This window comes from Suillus subaureus, assembly GCF_016647635.1.
Source record: "Suillus subaureus strain MN1 chromosome Unknown BJ212scaffold_21, whole genome shotgun sequence".
NCBI classification, from domain to species: domain Eukaryota; kingdom Fungi; phylum Basidiomycota; class Agaricomycetes; order Boletales; family Suillaceae; genus Suillus; species Suillus subaureus.
The window spans coordinates 599,379-617,649 of NW_024538577.1; the positions used below are offsets into that span (position 1 = coordinate 599,379).

The following is an 18,271-nucleotide window of genomic DNA, read 5'->3' on the forward strand; positions in this document are numbered from 1 at the left end:
GTAAGGTGATTGTCTGTGGTGGCACCAAACCAAGGAACTAGATTAATGGGTGCATGCAGTTGTGAAATCAGTAGAACATCCCCCATGCAAGTCCCATTAGACCATCTTGCCCTTTTAATGACATGCATCTGCATAGTTGGTTCATGAACACCAATGATGTCAAAGTGATGAACATAGGTAAGAAACTGATCTCACCATGCCCATTGTGTGCTGGTCTTGCTGAGGGGGCAAAAAATGAGTCTGATTTGGGCGACAGTGTGTCCTGAGGGATGAGGTTAATAACAGGCATTGGGGAAGGACAAATGAGTATAGTATGACTTGCCTTGAAGACTGCTAGTAGGCCACAAGTGTTCCACTTCAGTATTGACAATGATTGAATCATAGTGTCCATATGTCCAAGGTTCACTTGGCAGCGCACAATTGAGAGTCTGAGCTGGCTGAATATTGTGAACATTGTGAAATTCTGTATCTTGCAAGTGAAGTTTAAACCATACTTGAACTTTCTCAAAAGGAAGTGCAGAATTTGGTCCAGCTCTCCTTGGGCCACCTATTGCATGGGTGTGGTCGCATCCAAAACTGGCTTCATGATGCAGAAAATCAGATAGTGCCAGTTGCAAATCTGGCAAGCCAAATTTGAGGGTGACATCATCAATGGTGATGCTTCAGATGGAAGGTTTATAAGCCAAATGAAAGGCAGTGCACCCAACAATGAAGGAATGCGATGGTAGAGGTATGGAGCCCACAGGTTTCTGCTGCAGGACCCAGGCAATTGCAAAATGATTTGTAATTGGATGTGAGTGACTGGATGTGAGTGACCATGCTGAATTGTAGATAAGAACTCAACAGGTATATCATCATCCAAATCAGCGTTGTCAGTGTCATCAGCATCCTCATCATCCTCATCATCTATATGACTCCCTGCTGCATCAGCTAATGCCTTGACATTCTGCTTCTCATCTAGAAGGGTGGTAGCAAGCTCGAACTGAAGACATTTATTGAGTCAGTTGAGATGGCAGCATATCTGTGGATTGTAATTGTTGTTGTTACTTGATCTCACCAGGTCCTTGATCTCAGTGATGTGTGTGCTTGGTAACATCTGCAGACCACTGAGCCATGACTCCAGAGTTCCTAATGCTGGGCACAACACTCTGCATAAGCTCCAGTTTTGGTATGTGCCAATTGTTGATCACTTTGTTCCCCTTGCCACAACAAATGCCAGCATTGATGATTGAGTCTTTGTTTGCATGGAACTTGTCCAACACTGCTGAGATGCGCACTAAGTCATTATTGTCAATGGATGGTGACTGTACAAGGTATGTAGCAGAAATCCATGAGTGCATGGACAGTGATGAGAACTCCACAGGGTGCTGCATCTGCACTGACTGCAATGATAGAATGTTGGATGTCTCATTGACAGCACCCCATAACCTGTTTGAGTTTCATGATCCCTTCTGCAAAACACCAAAAACCAGTGACAGGCTGCAAAACAGAAAAACAGAAATCCATCTCTGACTCCCCAACACCAAAGATTAACCATTTTGTGTCATAATCCCAAAATTCCTTATGAAGGACATGCAGTGTCTTGGGTGTGAAGAAGCAGGACGGATCTATGATTACCCAGTCCTGCCAAAACAGTTCAAAGATACCATTCAAGTGGAATTTTTGTGCTTCCTGAAAGAAGGCTTGTAAATCAGATGGATTGGCTCATGTGTGAATAACGGATAGTTGTGCAAGGGTGGTTGACGCCATGCAAGCACCCAACTCCATTTAGACTGCCCCTGTCTCCGGACTCCGGTTAACCATGTTTCCCTTTTGATTATTGATCCGTTACATACATTTCATTTCCGGTGCTCATTATTTGTGATCCATCCTACTTACTAATAGACTCTGCATATGCTTCGTACATAGCCTTTATGTTTGCTGACTGATTCCTATATGTTACCTACAGTATATAAACCTCCTGTAACTCTTGGAAATACTCCAGTTCAAATATCATCTTAGTTCCTGCTCATTCCTGTGTCCTCCAGACTCGAGATAAGTCTCTTGTCATATTCCAAGTCTTAGGATTGCATCCTAGACTACATTTCCGACTCTACCTTAAAGGTAGTCTATCCTCTGTTAGTTTCTAGTCCGGACTTCATCCGGATTAGTCTTATCTGCTCACCCAGGTAACATCCGGATGTCCGTCAGATTTATCTCACGTTTCAGATCTGGACATCCGTTATCTGCCCTAGTCAAATCCCGGAAACTCCAGACGACTGTTCTAGCCCCCAGAAATTAAGGGCACATGCTCAGGAAAGGGGCACAGTGTATGAGCTGAGGCCAAGCCCTTGTGATCCAACCCCCTTGAGTGTTACGGCAGACCGTAGGTCGACTAGGATAGGCGCGACAATAGACACTCGATAAGAGTGATGTCTAAAGCCGGATCGTAACCTCACAAATGTAAGGCTTCTTAAGACAAGTTAGAGAGAGTGTCTCCGACTTGAATATCAATATCAGACACTTAGGATTGGGAGTCCTAAGCGAAGGATGTTCTGGGTAAGACCTAGTAGATTAAAGTGAAGTCTATCTAAGTACAAGCCCTGCTTTATATACGTATGGTCTAGTTTAGGGCCGGTACGTATTCATCATCAAGACGAGTCATAGATAAGAGATGACGTCAGAAGACGAGTCAGAGATAAGAAGATGAGTCAGCTAGCGATGGCATGCAGCGGTCGTGCTGTAGTACAGATATAGAAGAACGTTAGTCTAATGATGGCACAGCCAGGTGCGGTCATGACGTAATACACAAGTATGAGAGAAAAGATAGGGGGGTAACCGCTATTGTAACATTGAGCACATGACCTTAACAATGGTTAAGAATAGTAGATATACACTCCAGTGGATCGCACCAGTATAAAACAATGGGTGATTTTGTTGAATGCAGTGTATCAATGATTCACAACATCCAACATGGGCCACTGGGTAGCATTTCTGCTCATCCTCACAACTCCTTGGCCAAGCAGAACGACAAAGGAAGGTCCTTAATCTGAATATTGGTTAGTGAGTTAGATCTGGATCAAATGGATTCCTCACCATCTTGAGCAATAAGAAGGTATCTCACATATTGCAGTGACCTATCTCCATATTATATGAGTGAATGGATGTGCATAATATCCTGTATAATATGGGCCAGTGGACCATGGGCTGAAGGTAAAAATATCTCCAACTATGATGGATGGGCTGGGAGGGATATTATTTCCGATGGGGACAGGTGGGCCCATCTATGCCCATGTTATAAATATCCTTGACAATGGTGGATGGGCCAGGAGAAATATTATTACTGATGGAGATGGGTGGGCCCATCTGGGCAATATGTAGAGTAGGATAGACATATATGATAGACAGCTGGGCTGAAGAGAGATGTATGGCAGATATTATTATATAGACAGGTGGGCCGATGTATTAGTATTATTTTGTAGATGGGTGGGCTGATGGGGCAGTGAAATACTTATTATATATACAGGTGGGCCGAGGTGGGGGTATATTAGATAGATGGGTGGGCTGATGGGGTGGTGAAATATGTATTATATAGATGGGTGGGCCAACATAGGGGTATATTACATAGATGGGTGGGCCAACATAGGGGGATGTCATATAGATGGGTGGGCCCAGATACATATCATTTAGACGTATGGGCCAAGGTATTGGTATACTATATGGACATATGAACAATGCTGTTGCACTAGTTTTGATCTGAGTCATGAATGACATTCAGACTCAGATCCTGTCAATGTCGATCAAAGTCAACACAGCCAAGTGCCCTGTCAACTTGGAATCCAGTGATACCTTGGAAGACGGTCCATAGATGTAAGGGCCAAGGTATTTGTATACTATATGGACGTATGGACATATAGGCTGAGGTAGTGATATATATTATATCGACGAGTGGGGCTAGGTAGTTGTTATCACACATAAACATAAACCCAACACCCAAAACCCAAAACTCAAACTCAAACATCGAAACAAATTTTGAAACTTGAATCACCAAGTACTGAGTCCCAAAGCCCAAACATCAAACCCTGAACATTGAAACCCAAAACTCGGAAGTTGTAAAAATGTATGAGTTTTGTAGGTAGTTGTGTATCATCCAAATCAAAGGAGGTAATAATTCAAAGTCATCTAATGATGAAGGTCACAAGTGCAAGAAAATTGAGCACCCAGTAGAGATGCAAACATGTAGCACTGACTACCGAGTAGCTAATGCACATGGTATGTGTTGCCCTATGAGAAGCCAAGTTCCAACTACCAAACATCAAGTGAAGGGTACCGAGATCTGAGGCCCAGGTCTCAACAAACAAATATCTGATATCCAGCATACTTCCAATCATCTGGTATTTCATTGAGCAATGGACAATAACACATCTTTGGAAAATAACATCATGCCAGGCTCCCTTATCTGATCCTCACTATCTCCACCCCCTTTAACTCCAAAGTGTGGACAATGCAGGGTTCAGCGTCCAATTTCCCCAGATCAATTCCATCATGACTGTTTCTCCCACTTCCAATATTGAAATAACCCTCTGGTGCACTTGGGCCCTGACTGTCACTCATGAGGCATGTGAATATACCAAATGGAAATTCAATGCAGAGAAGACAGGAGGAGACCCAGTTATACCTTCTCTGAACCTAGACACTGATCTGGTGATGGCTTGCAATTGATTGGTTGATCGCCTGATAAAGGCATATAAAAATCCCAGTGGGTCTTCCTGTGGATTTGGAAAATTGGTTTTATCAGTCAAATTGCTTCATCATAGTTCAGATGCAGATTGATGTTGCAAGATACAGCAAAGTGATCTCCCCAAAGGACACCAGGCATAATGAAGAGAGAGAGGAGAAGTTGCTTGAGAGGTGTCCTCCTGGCCATGAGGGCACAAAGTTGGTGGAGGTACCTGCAACAATTCTTGATGTATCTGGTGCCATCATCACATGGTATGTCCCAGATGCCCTGACCGATGCCACCCAGGTGTGTAATATATATTGTTACTCGATGGATATTGAACATCAAATGGTGCCCACAGAAGGAAATTTGGGCGGCCTCTGATTTGCTCGCTCCAATCCTTGAAAAAAGCGTCAAGCTTGATGGCAATTGGCCAACTAATCAAGAGTGGTTCAAACCAAGCTCGGAAAACAATGTCTTAACTCCCGGATGCATCAATTTGTCTCCAGCATGGTTTCAACAGGGGCATGAGGTAGGATCTGATGCGATGGCGATTTTGGTAGTCAAACTCATGAATCCCCTAGAATCAGTCGGATCCGGAGGTATCTGCATCATTGAAGGGGGCATCCTCCGAGAAGATCCTCAAAGCGATTGCAAGGCCAGCAGCCATTGCAACAGTGGCACTCAGGGTGATGCATCCCGAGCAGTACTGGGCAGGTTTGCAAGCCTTTTTGAGCCTTGGAGAAAAGGCAGAAAGCAAGGAACTGCAGAAGATGTCAGAGACTCTCCAGTACTGGGCATCCATGTTTAACAGCCTGTCCATCATTTCCAATTGGGAAACCCCCAATCATCGAGACCATTTATCTATTCCTGAATGCTTTGACATTCTCACTACCATGGGGAATTATTCTAATGCTCGGATGAGCATGCCAAGCCTTCAGCTGGAGTTCAGGTACAATCCGGGTTGCATGATTGCGTTTTCTGGAAGGATCATGAGACATGGGGTTCATGCAGTGGAAGGGGATCGGATTGCTTGGGCATGGTATATGAGGGATTCCATTCATGTTTATGCTGGGGTTCCGTCATGTGGATGGGCTAGGGTGGATTACAAACAGTGAAAGATGAAAGAAGTGGAAAGTGTAGTTACCCATGTTAGCACATACTGTCAAATACCAGATATTAGATATCAGGATCTGGAATATTTGGGCCTTGATATCCAGAACTCAAGACTCAATGGTCAATATTCAATACTTGATACTCAATAGTGGACATTCAGAACTTGATATTTGGAATTTGACATTCCATAGTTGGGTCTCAAATATCAACACCTAAATACTGAATACTGAATACCAAGTCTCACATATCAACCCCTGAATACCAAATACCAAATACTGAGTCCCTCATATTGACCCCCGAATACCAAATACCAAATACTGAGTCCCTAATATTCACACCCGAATATCAAGTCGGGTTTTGATAGTCAATACTCACTAGTTGGGACTTGGTATTTGGTATTTGGGGGTCAATATGAGGGACTCAGTATTCGGTATTCAGTATTTGGGTGTTGATATTTGAGACCCAACTATGGAATGTTGAATTCCAAATATCAAGTTCCGAATGTCCACTATTGTGATATTAGGGACTTGGTATTTGGTAGTCAGTATTCAGTATTCAGTATTCAGTATTCGGAACTTGATATTTGATGGTCAGGTCTCGAGATTTGGTAGTCCATGTTTGGGACTCAGTATTGTGAACTCTGTACTCAATATTCGGGACTTGGTATTGGGGACTCGATATTCGATAGTCGAGTCTCAATATCTGAATCTCAATACTCGATACTCAATATTCACCATTCGGGTCTTGATATTTGGGAGTCCACATTCACAATGCAATATATGATTGTCTGTACTTGATACTTGATATTCAGTATTCAGGACTTGGCACATAATGTTAGGTTAGATATTTGGAAGACTGTATGTCATTTTCATGGAGTTTGGACATCAACATTCTGAACTCAAGGACTAGCACTACTCTCCTCTGCCTCTCTTCAATCTGGTCAGGATGCTGGTGTACACATCAATCTCTGCCATCTTTTCACTGATGCCCTCTTCTTGCTCCTCAACTAATGTCCAGAGGCATTCTCTAAGCCACCTCAGTCCCATCAGTGATGGAACCAAGGTGTTATCCACCTGCTCAGGAAGAATCAGACCATCATCCTCAACACCACCCTAGAACAGATTAATCATCACTTGAGGAAATTGTTCATAGTTCTTACTAGCCAATGCTGGTAGTGAAAGACACAGCAACCCATTACCTGGTCCCATTGCCATAATTTGTCCGGGATTGCAGTGTCTCTGATCCACCATGCAGTATCATAGCCAGATATAATCCTGGAGGGATCTCCCAGATCTGTGACATCATGAAAGAGACATAAGTGGGATGAAAACATGTGGTCTGGGCCCGTGTTCCAGGTGAGCTGGGGAAACAACTGAAGAATATGGGTGACCAGGTTTGGAATGACCAAGATGATGTGCCTTGCAGCCGAGTACTGCAGGATGGGTGTCACAAAAGTCTGTTGGAAATCTCAGCATTGACCACCACAGTCATCAGTCTCTTACAGCGATCTCCCATTGCAGCCCAGCTTTAAAGTGCATGATCCGAGCAGTGGAAGGCTCCTTGGTGTTGGCAGCCTCCGTCTGATATTGGGAGATCCCTGCTCAGATGCACAATGCAACCATTCACATTGTGGCTGCAATATCTGCAAGACCGAGTGTGAGGGGTCAGTATTCATTGCTGGAATCCATGGCATCAGAAGGGGATGCAGGAGTATGAAGCTGGAAATCACAATCACAATGCCAGTTGGTTCAGATGTGAAGATATGAGCCACCAGTGGATGGATAAAATTTTCAAACTCCGATGTTTGTTCATCCAGGCATTTCCCAAGACTCAAATGTTTGGGTAGAAGTAGCTGTTTCATATCATTGGCAAAAAAGTTCATTCATCTCAAGTGTCTATGAACCCACTCTGCAGGTCTTGAAATGCTGCCTGGGCATCCTGTGCCAGTAATGAATACATTTGGGATTGCCTTCCCAAGTAGCATGAATGACCTGGAAGGTGTTTCACCAATGATTCCCACATCCTGTCGCCCCATTGGGTTGCTTTCCACAAGAAAAAGTTGCATGTCCAATCCATCTCCAATTGGACCAATGTCATTTCTTCCTTCCATTGATCCCATAGGGCCTTTGCCCAGAGCCAATGAACTTGGTAAACTTTGGATGGGTCCCATCAGCTGAGCATGGGATATGCCAAGCATGCCCAAACTCACATTCCTCATTCCACGAGTGATCTGGACCCCCCAGGTCCACATCGATGGACCAGAACCAAGCAAGGGACTCATTCCACTGACCTTTGGCATTTGGATCGCTGACAGTAGTGCTGATTTTGAGCTGCTCCTGAAGCAGTGGTTTGTATGTCTGAAGCTGGTCTTGCCCCAGCTCGAGTTGCATCATTTGCTTCTGGGTCTTTGTATATATACTGGCATGGAGGGACACTGCCTGCTGCACCGACATCACCTGGGACCAAGCTTGAGTTTTCAGGGCTTGAGATTTGACCTGCCTGACCATTGTTTGGAACAGGATTGCCTTGTTGCACAAGTGAATCCGGAGGTTGTGAAGGGCATCATTGGCCTGTCCTTCATGAAGCGACATCTCCAGCGGAATCAGATCCTCCACCATACAGTGTCTGCTTTGATCTACCCTAAGGTTTGATGGCAATGGGATGACAGTGAGCTTGGGGGAGTTTGCCCATGTATCAGATGTGTCGGTGAAATCTGCTGGGTCATCATCGAGATCATCAAGAATGTCTACATTCAAGTCATCAGGATCATCGTCTGCATCAAATCCCTCTCCCAGATGTGTAAGAGCAGACTGAGTGAATCCATCTATCTGGCCTTGGAGATGATTGCATTGCCAGGCGATGTCTAATCTCTGTGTCTCTGTAGTTCTTCTTCCAATTCTTCAGAGCTTAATGACCAATGCAATTTGAGCCTCTTCAATTGCCAACCCCATTGATATCCATGTTGCCACTGATCTGCAAGCAGGTGCTGCATTACGGGCATTACCCTCCTCCAGCAGTCTAAGCTCAATCTCCTTTTTGCTTGGTGCTGAGTGCAACAATCAATTCTGACTTTGATGTAGCCAAAGTCAACTTACCCTTCTTGATATTAATCTCATATACATCCACCACCGCAGGATCATTTATTCTGCTGGACTGAGCGATCCTCTCACTGGCTAACCATTCTTTCTTTGAAGCTGCAGGCACTGCTTCATCGAGTCTGTTGAAAGCCTTTTCACTTTTGGCGATGTCATTCTTTGCCTGCTTGTATTTATGGCAAAGAGTCCTTTTCATGCGGATCATCTTGCAGAAATTGGAATCGTTCATCTGATAATCAAGACATTCCTTTCGATGTGGGGATGACATTCCCTGAGCAGCAGGGGAAATCAGGTTGAGATGCGACCATAGGGTCTCCATGATCTCACCATTGATCCAACCAATGCCTTCAATAAAATTTGACACATATCAGACATAGCAGCTGTCCTGATGTCTGTGGACATGCCACAACCCAATTCCAGGAATGATGGTCAATTCCAGAACCATTTTGAGAAATTGGCTTCGATCCACCCGAACCCAAAAGTGCTTGTTGTATTGACAGTTGATGTCATAGAAGGTGACAGCCCTGGTTATGCCTTCCATGTTGTGCTGGGCAGCCTTACAAAGGGCATAATCCATGTTCATTTGTCTGCAAATGATGCACCGTTAACTTGTTAATGTAGAATGGCATGGTTGGCTTGCCTTTCACCTTTCTGAAAATCTACCATCAAGTGAGGGACAAAGCAACTGTGTTTGGCACAGGCAACTCCCCCAATTCCTGTGGACTCCAGCTTGTGCTGAGCCATATTTGCTTGATTCACTGCCCAGTGATTGTTGCAGCTTGATTTTTCCAATGTGTCAGCAGCCTCTGAAAGATGGGTTTTATACCTGTCCTTTCCCACCATGAATCCCAACCCATCGGAAAGCCACACTTCATCAAATGGCTTGATGGGATGCAGGTGTTCTGCTTTGAAATTTCCATTCATAACAAATGACTGGGTGTATTTCCAGTTTGGAGTTGTTATTATAGCTGAGGTGACTTTGGTATTGAACTAGACTCACTCATCAAGTGATTCATCCCCTGACAAGGATATGTTAATCCCAGGCTGAGGACATGTGGGGCAAAACAATGCAAGATCTCCTGCATTCGGGTTGTTGGAACAATGGCCAAATCCATGCCATTTCATGGCCTTCAACTGCCTCCACTATCAAGTGACTCTCATGAGCTCTCTGTATTGGTCCTTGCCATGTGCTGTGTCAATATAATGTCCTTTAGATGTCGGAGATTTGGCATTACCGGAACAAGATGTGGAAACATGCTTGAGGTCATTTGCTGGAGCTTGCTGTAATAGTTCATCGCCAAGGTGCCACATTCAAGGTTGTCCAATAGAAAATCATCGAGCACCCTGAAGGTGAACAAAGTCTTCAGCTTGTTAAATGATGTGGGGAAAAATCCATGTCAAAACATTTGAATGTCTGGACTCATGGCATTTGGACAATCACAGCATCAAACCTCAAGACAATGAACTCTGGACTTGTCAATGATGACCATGGTGTTTTCCTTTGGCTGGAACTCAGGTCCCAACACAGATGGTTGATTGTCAGGCTCAAGCTGGTCTTCATGCTTGTCTTCTTCGAACAAATCCCACCTATCTGTGAGGACTGGACATTGTTTGCCATCATGACCGAAGTGTATGATGAGTCTGACATGGGCAAGACAACTCTGCTCGAAGAATTGACCATTCCATTGACTGATCCAGTGGAAAGGATTGCAACAATGTTGACTCCTGCAACAGCCAGTGCAATATAGTGGCTCCCCAAGACAATCTTGACATTTGTAGACCCCATCCTGGTCACAGACAATGCATCTCCTATCTTCTGGTGGAGCTTCTCAATCCAGGAGGTGATGCAGATATGATTCCTGCCTTGGCAGCCATTGCCTGAGGTAGTCATTCTGACTCTGCATTTTTTATGCTTAGCTATCGTTTGAATGACAATCCAACATTTTACACGAACTTGCCATGGTTTGTGGGAGTTGCAAAGGCTCAAATGAGCCTTGGTCATGCTCGTAAGCATTGTCAGGAAAGTCTTCCCAAGGAGGTGGTGCCTCAACAGGCTGAAGTGTTGGTGATTCTGGGGGAGAGTCAGGCATGGACCTGTAGGCATGTCATTTTGTGCTCACAAGTGGGACCTTGACCCAAGTTTTCCTACCCTTGCTGCCCCTTGCTTCTACCCTGTGGGATTTTTGCAGTGGGGTGCATCTACCTATCTTCATCTTAGTTTCTGATGTTGCAAGCAAAGCATTAGCTCAGGAAGGTCGAATGAATCATTGTTGCAATATGATGTTATGCAGTCTTGATGCATCATTACAAATTCATTTCCACTAATGGCATTGCGTCCAATATGGGTCGATTAACCAACTGTTAGGCTTTGCTCAAAGCTTGACTTGTCACTATTATTACTTCCACCTTGCTTATCCTCAACCCATTCTGCAATCTCATTCACCATGGAAAGATCAGGTCACTCCACTCAGTTGACTTCTGGAAGACATAGGGCACATCAACCACAGACACAGAAGCTCATGGAAAACGAAATTTTGGAGTTGAAGAACTACCTTCCTGAGTGGACTTCGGCAAAATGGAAAGAGAAGTGAGCAGTTTTCACTGCCATAGCTAGGGCTGCCAGGTTATTTGCTCCTAAGGTTGACCAAGCACAATGGAAGAAGAGGAAGCAGGTGATTCATCCTCACTGTGTTGAAAAAATAAAATTTTAATATCTTATTCTTCCATCAACACTCAGATATACAAGACTTGGTTGTTCAACAACAGGAAAAAGAAGGAAAGGAAGGACATGATAAAGTATGGGAGGAAACAGACCTCTAGGATGGTGATCTACCAGCAGAACTGGGAAGAGGTGCTAAAGAGGATTGAGGATAAGTCCAGGGCAAAGCCAGGAGGTTCTGGTATGTTCAAGCATTATCAGGTGGCTGTGAAGAGAGTCATGGCTGAATTGTCTGATGACAAGTTGGAGAAGGCAAAGGAAACAGCCAAAGAATGGTCCAACAACTTTCCTCCTCCCAAGATACAGGCACAAGTTGCTTGTAAGAAGGGACCTGTGTATATGGAGCACTTTTTGAAGGAGATGTGGAGGCAATGTGGGATAAGAGTGTTTGTGATGTTGGCTTGGAAGAATGAACAGGGAGAGGTGCTGTTCAGGATGTAAGTGGAATGTGTTGGCCATCGCAGATCTTCAAGCTCAATTTATGTCATGCAGGCACAATGATAACGAGGCATTAGGAGATGGGGACAGCTTCATGAAGATGAAGGACTGGGAGGACATTGAGCCAGTTTGGCAGGAGTACACGCAGGAACAGTTTGGTGAGTGTTTTAACTCTGACTACTAGAAGGAATTTGTTGATCATTGTGATGATAGTTGCTGGGGCATGGGATGGAGGATGACAGATGAAGGGAGGTTGAAAAAGAATCAGAAAGCCTGCTTTTGAACTGGAAACCAATGGAGATGGGATGCCATTGCTTCTGGACATCACCAAAACAAAACTCGAGGAGAAGAAGGCCATAGTGAGGGCATTTCTTACATCACACTATCGTGAGTCTATCGTCACAACACCCGAGAATTTGTTGAATGCATGGACACAGGGATCTGTTCTGGGAGCGACAAGGCAGTCGTGCCATGGAGCGCCATCATACAAAGTCACAATGACTTTGTGGCAAGGAAGTATGTTCCAGTGGATGTGGACTTGAAGGAGCCTTCCAAGTTGCAAAATTGGGACACTACAGCCTTACTCAATTTCTGGCATGCTCAGTAGGAGAAAGGTGAAGAACCAACATTCCTGTTCAAAGCATGGAAGAACAAAGACAGAGACATGGTAGCATCAGTTGTGTCCAGGAATTTGCCTTCTCATCAGACTCATAAAGTCAGAAAGCAGATGATCTGAAGGCCTCAGAATTCATCAACTGACACTGAGAGTGACTCTCATCACATGGAGGATGATGTTGATGATGATGCAGCCAATGGTAGATCCCCACAAAAAAGACCCAGAAAAGAGCCAGGTCCTTCAACAGCACCTGAAGGGACAGCAGTCCCATGTGCAATTCCAAAGCCTCACCCAGTCAAGCCAGCGAAAACTGGTGCACTGCTGACATCATGAATGGGTGACCTCCTGGCTGGGTTGACTGACAGAGTCACCGGCAATGTTGAGGAGGATGTTGGAATGGAAGGAGGGCACATGTCTCCAGTGCCAAAAAACATGTGGGGAAAAAAACCAGTGATTGAGCCATCGCCAAGGACAACCTGGAGTAAATCAACTCAACAGCCATCAGACAATACCTCTCAAGTGACAAGAGCAAGGGGAAAGAAGTAATGGACTGATACTATACTGCCTGCCTTTATGTACATGTCAATGTTATTCAATCTTCATGGCTCAGGAGTCCCGGGTGTCAAACACAGAAGTGTAAGTCTCACTTTGGCTCACCGAGTCCCAAGTGTCAAACACCAAAGTTAAATTCTTGCTGTCCAGAGGATCGCCGAGTCCCAAGTTCAATTCAAAGATTGAATTCGGGACTTGGCGATCCTCTGGACAGCAAGAATTTAACTTCAGTGTTTGACACTCGGGACTTGGTGAGCCAAAGTGAGACTTACACTTCCATGTTCGACACCCGGGACTCCTGAGCCTCCGGAACTCAATTGGAAATGGAAGAGGAATGCATTGCAAATTCAGTTGTTTACACAATGTGGGTATGTTAATGAAAATTCAAAAGTTTACATGTGGTTTGACTACTATCAAACATTCGGTACTTTACATTTGAATCTGATCTTCAAACCGATTGATCAGTGAATCTACTACCTTGAGCATTTCAATGCTCATCTGTTGGGCTCTTTGCAACCTCTGGAGGTCCGCATCAGCTCTTCTGAGTTTGTCAGAAGTTTCTGCCCAAGCCATCCAGAAGGGTTGCTCAGCCTCAAGTAGCAGTGGAATGGAAGGATCAGGAAGATCCCCAGTATGGTGTTTGTAATCACCAAGTCGATCTTGAATGGATTGCACTTGCAGACAAATTAGCACAGAGATAAATGATCTGCTTGGTCAGATACTCACACCCAGTGTGTTCATATGACCCAAATGGTTGGAACTCCTGGGCCATCAAATGTAAATCTTTGTTAGTGAGCTCTGGCTGCTCTGACTGAAGTTTGTTAGAGGTGTCATCCACTTGGGAGATACAATAAGCATCTATAATCCTCTGGAATGAATGGACTCACATGACATAGACACTTCTGATGCAGCTGGAACATCAATCTTAGGATCGGCAGAATCCAGCAACTCATCCACATCAATGATATCATCCTCAGGCCTGAGGTACAAGTCTGGATCAATGAGAAAACATGGATGATCAGCTTGAGCTGGAGGTGATTGATCTGCAAGGGGTTAGTGAGCATGCATGGTGATCCTCAATCCTAATGAATGGATCAACTCACCAGGTATTGCAGCCAAGACATCCAGTGATTCAGATGACAGAGAATCATATTCTATGTCATCATCCAGCCCTAGGTATAGATTATCTAAGGGATATCCAGTAAATAGATAAGGCATGATAAAAATACAACACACCTAGTGATGCCCAGGACACAGTGGACTCATCCACATCCATTGAATTGTAGTTGGTCACTGGAGGGTCATTGAATCGAATGGCTGACTGTGGACTCATGTTGTGTGGGGAACTTACTGATTTGTTGACTGATAATTGAAAAAACTTCGAAGTTCAACACAAAACCAGCAATTGCCAGAAGTTGAACCTGGACCAAACAAAGACAAACAATCAATGATTTTATCAATCATCCATCAAATGTGTTGTTTCTTTTGAAACTTCATCCTTGTGATAACTGATTTCAACCCTATTTGAAGATCTTTAAATCTCTCAACTCAATCATCATGTCCACTCCAGTTGACAACTCTTTGACCAGTCTCAAGGCATCCACTGCCCAGATCATGGCCATCATCAGCAGCGCCCAGCAGATTCCCCCAGGTAACAGCCACTTTTCTCTGACAACACAGGTCAGTTCACTTGTGGTATGTAGCTTTCTTTTTTCTTTTCTTTTTTTCTCTCTAACATCCAGGCAGGCTCAAGTGATCAAGGACTATGGGTCTGGACCCCTGCCCAGCATTGTGCTTTCGTGCTCCAAGGAGCTATTGCGCATCCAGGGCATGACTCCCCAGGTCTGGCCCAACTGGCACAACATCGGGTATGACAATCCCCATCTCTTGATGCATGTCTGGTGCCCCAAGCTCCTTGCCTGGGAGGCCTTAGGTGACCATACCTTTGATCTCCCAGTTGCTGCTCCTCCCTCCACAGGTCCAATTCCAGTGGACCTTCCCTCCCCACCCATCCACGCCAGCAGTGTCGCCGGTCCCTCCACCGGCACCACCACTGAGTTCCAGGACAAGGGGAAAGGTAAGGCCATTGATGCTGACCCAGAGCCTGAGGCAGAAGAGAGCCAGAAGAGGAAGTCTCCCATGATTTTGGGACTCTCCTCCCAACCACCAAAGTCTGCAATGAAGACTTGCAAGCATGCAAAGTCCTCTCGCTGGGTGACGTCCAAGCCCCTAGTGGACTCAGAAGATGAGGAAGACATGGGTATTCAGGTATATCATCTGGTTTGTCTTTGACTTGGCTCACAGTTTCTTGTAGCCATTGTCGGGTGGAGTGCCAGAAGTCATCCTTCCCTGGCTCTCCAATTTGCCTAGATCACCCCAGGTTCTGACCAAAAAGCCCTTTGGCCCCACTACAGTAAGTCACATTTATGTGTCCAGGACTCAGGTGTATGCTTACACTGTACCAGGTGATTGCCGGCAGTCACCCAGCAGTCATTGAGCCCTCCCAGCCAACTTCCGAAAGCCCAGTGGAGGCACCCCCAGTCATCAATGGAGGTGATATTCTCATTCCCGGACCAGTGAGTACTTTGATTTATTTGAAAGTGTCCATTCACTAACACAATCTACAGAACAACCCATGCCAGGCTTGCACCAAGCTAAAGTGGCCCTGCGCAACTCAGTTGGACAAGAGGACCAGGAATCCATGCATGTTGTGCATCTGCTGCACAACAAAGAAGGTCAAGTGCATCCCAGCGACTATGGGTACCCTGCTGAAACGTGTTCATGGGTCCTCTACCACCCAGAACACAAGGTCCAGGATGCCCTCCAAGACTCCCTCCAAAGCTCCCCCCACCTCCCAATCCAAGGCCCAGACTTGCAGTCAGTCTCATGGCAAGTCTGGAACTCCAGGTGTCGCTGCTGTGACAACCCCTAAGACCCAGATGTGTGGTCGCAGCAAGACCATCACTGCCATCAAGGCACCTGCACCTGCACCAGCTCATAAGTCACCCAAGTTTTGTTTCATCACCATCTGACCATTATTTTCCCTTGTAGCACCTCCATCTTCAAGTTCAGCAGTCCCTGCTGCAGCACTCGACCTGCCCATGCCAGATCACCATGCCATGGCAATTGTGATTTGGGATGGTGCAGCTTGCATTGCCATTCTCGAGGCTTGTGTGGCAGAGCAGGATGGTATGATTGATACCCTGCAATGCCTCCATGAAGGCCTTAGGTGCAAAATTATCGACTGGCACCCCGCATCCCCACTTCCTGAACCTCCAGCCAATGCAACATCCTTGTTGCTTGATCAATCCATCCCCCCAACCATGTCACCATCCACATCTGCACTCCCCCCTCTCATTGATCTCTCAATTGGAGAGATGACACCCACACCCCCAAAATTTGAGGATGCCTCTACCATTGAGGGCCTCCTGTTTGAGTACAACCGGGTTGTTCAACCAGAGGTTCCAGATACATCCAGCAAAATTGTGGACCTGGGTGATCTGGGCAACCTGGTCCCAGAATATGATTCTTCCAATGACATGGATGTTGAGGTGAAGGTTGAAGCATCTTCCGAGGAGGTTGACATGGCTACATAATTGCATAGTGATAGACATATGTACAAGTTTTCCAATGAATGTTACCTCTGCCAGTCCATTTATTCAATCACTGAGTCTCAAGTACCGAGTAGTGAAACCTGAAAGTTAGAAACAAAGATCGAAACTCAAAACCTGACAGTCATAACAATGTATGAGTTTCAAGTTTTGAGTCTCAAATCACCGAGTCCCAAGTCCCAAAACCCAAACATCGAAACCCAACACCCAAAACTCAAAAGTTGTACCGATATCTGAATTTTGAGTTTTGAGTTTCAAGACTTGAATCACCAAGTCCCGAAACCCAAAGCCCAACACCCAAAACTCGAAAGTCATAAAAATGTATGAGTTTCAAGTTTTGAGTTTGAAAATCAATACTTGAAACTCATACATTTTTACAACTTTCGAGTTTCAGGTGTTGGGTTTCAGGTTTTGGGACTCAGTGATTTGAGTCTTGAAACTCAAAACTCGAAATTCAGATATTGGTACAACTTTTGAGTTTCAGGTGTCAGGTTTCAATGTTTGGGACTCAGGACTTGGTGATTTGAGTCTTGAAACTCGAAACTTGAAACTCGAAATTCAGATATTGGTACAACTTTTGAGTATCGAATCACCGAGTCCTGAAGTCCGACTACCAACACAACTTTGGGTGTCAGCATTCAGTATGCAGGCCTCAGTGATTCAAGACAGGAAACTTGACAGTCATACAAATGTTTGAGTTTTGAGTTTTGAGTTTTGAGTTTTGATGTTGGTGTTTTGAAGTTTTGGGTTTTGGGTTTCAATGGTTGGGGTTTGATGTTCAGGTTTCAGGACTCGGTACTTGCTGTGTTGACTTTGATCGACATTGACAGGATCTGAGTCTGAATGTCATTGATGACTCAGATCAAAACTAGTGCAACAGCATTGCTCATATGTGTCATATCTGCATATCTGGATCTCAGATCCGATCCTTATCTCATCTCAGATCCACATCTTATCTCTGATCCTATCCACATCTTATCTCCCTCCAATATCTCATCATCCAATCTGTTCCACTCGTCCAGTCCAGTCCACAACTCATCCGAATCCACAACCAGCGCTCGTCTCCTTTCGGTAACCCCCTAACTCCGGTATTTCGGTTATCTGTATATCCGTCCTGCTCCCTTATCCACTACCTATGTTTCATTTCCGTTTCATGATTTGTGATCCATTTCTACTTACCAATAGACTATCTATATGCTTCGTACATAACCTCAGACTCTGCTAATTGATCATTCCATTAGATACCTATAGTATATAACCTCCTGTAACTTTCTGTAGTACCTCAGTTCAAATATCATCTTAGTTCTACTCATTCCTGTCCTCCAGACTTGAGTACCTCTACTCTCATCACCCTCCAAGACTTAGGATTGATTCCTATAGTCTATCCGTATCACCTCTGTCCCCGACAGTCCATTACCATTAGTT

The 18,271-nt window shown here is 44.8% G+C and overlaps 5 protein-coding genes across 5 annotated transcripts; 2 read left to right on the forward strand and 3 right to left on the reverse strand.

Annotated features, from left to right (window-relative positions):
• Positions 1-1,407: 1,407 nt before the first annotated feature.
• Positions 1,408-1,701, reverse strand: BJ212DRAFT_1274150 (uncharacterized protein; the record flags this gene model as incomplete). The annotated part of the gene is made up of 1 exon (XM_041331141.1): positions 1,408-1,701. A coding segment is annotated over one exon (294 nt), but the record flags the coding sequence as incomplete, so codon positions are not given.
• Positions 1,702-10,511: 8,810 nt separating this feature from the next.
• On the reverse strand, positions 10,512-10,688 carry BJ212DRAFT_1199692 (uncharacterized protein; the record flags this gene model as incomplete). Its single annotated transcript, XM_041329053.1, has 1 exon — positions 10,512-10,688. A coding segment is annotated over one exon (177 nt), but the record flags the coding sequence as incomplete, so codon positions are not given.
• Positions 10,689-11,653: 965 nt separating this feature from the next.
• Positions 11,654-12,070, forward strand: BJ212DRAFT_1274480 (uncharacterized protein; the record flags this gene model as incomplete). The annotated part of the gene is made up of 1 exon (XM_041331161.1): positions 11,654-12,070. A coding segment is annotated over one exon (417 nt), but the record flags the coding sequence as incomplete, so codon positions are not given.
• Positions 12,071-13,664: 1,594 nt separating this feature from the next.
• Positions 13,665-14,568, reverse strand: BJ212DRAFT_1482159 (uncharacterized protein; the record flags this gene model as incomplete). Its single annotated transcript, XM_041340370.1, has 5 exons — positions 13,665-13,909; positions 13,962-14,072; positions 14,123-14,278; positions 14,339-14,422; positions 14,472-14,568. 5 exons carry the CDS (start codon positions 14,566-14,568, stop codon positions 13,665-13,667), a joined length of 693 nt encoding a protein of 230 aa, XP_041191889.1.
• A 224-nt stretch (positions 14,569-14,792) lies between these two features.
• BJ212DRAFT_1482160 (uncharacterized protein) lies at positions 14,793-16,831 on the forward strand (the record flags this gene model as incomplete). The annotated part of the gene is made up of 6 exons (XM_041340371.1): positions 14,793-14,930; positions 14,982-15,503; positions 15,550-15,648; positions 15,701-15,811; positions 15,863-16,250; positions 16,287-16,831. 6 exons carry the CDS (start codon positions 14,793-14,795, stop codon positions 16,829-16,831), a joined length of 1,803 nt encoding a protein of 600 aa, XP_041191890.1.
• Between the last annotated feature and the right edge of the window lie 1,440 nt (positions 16,832-18,271).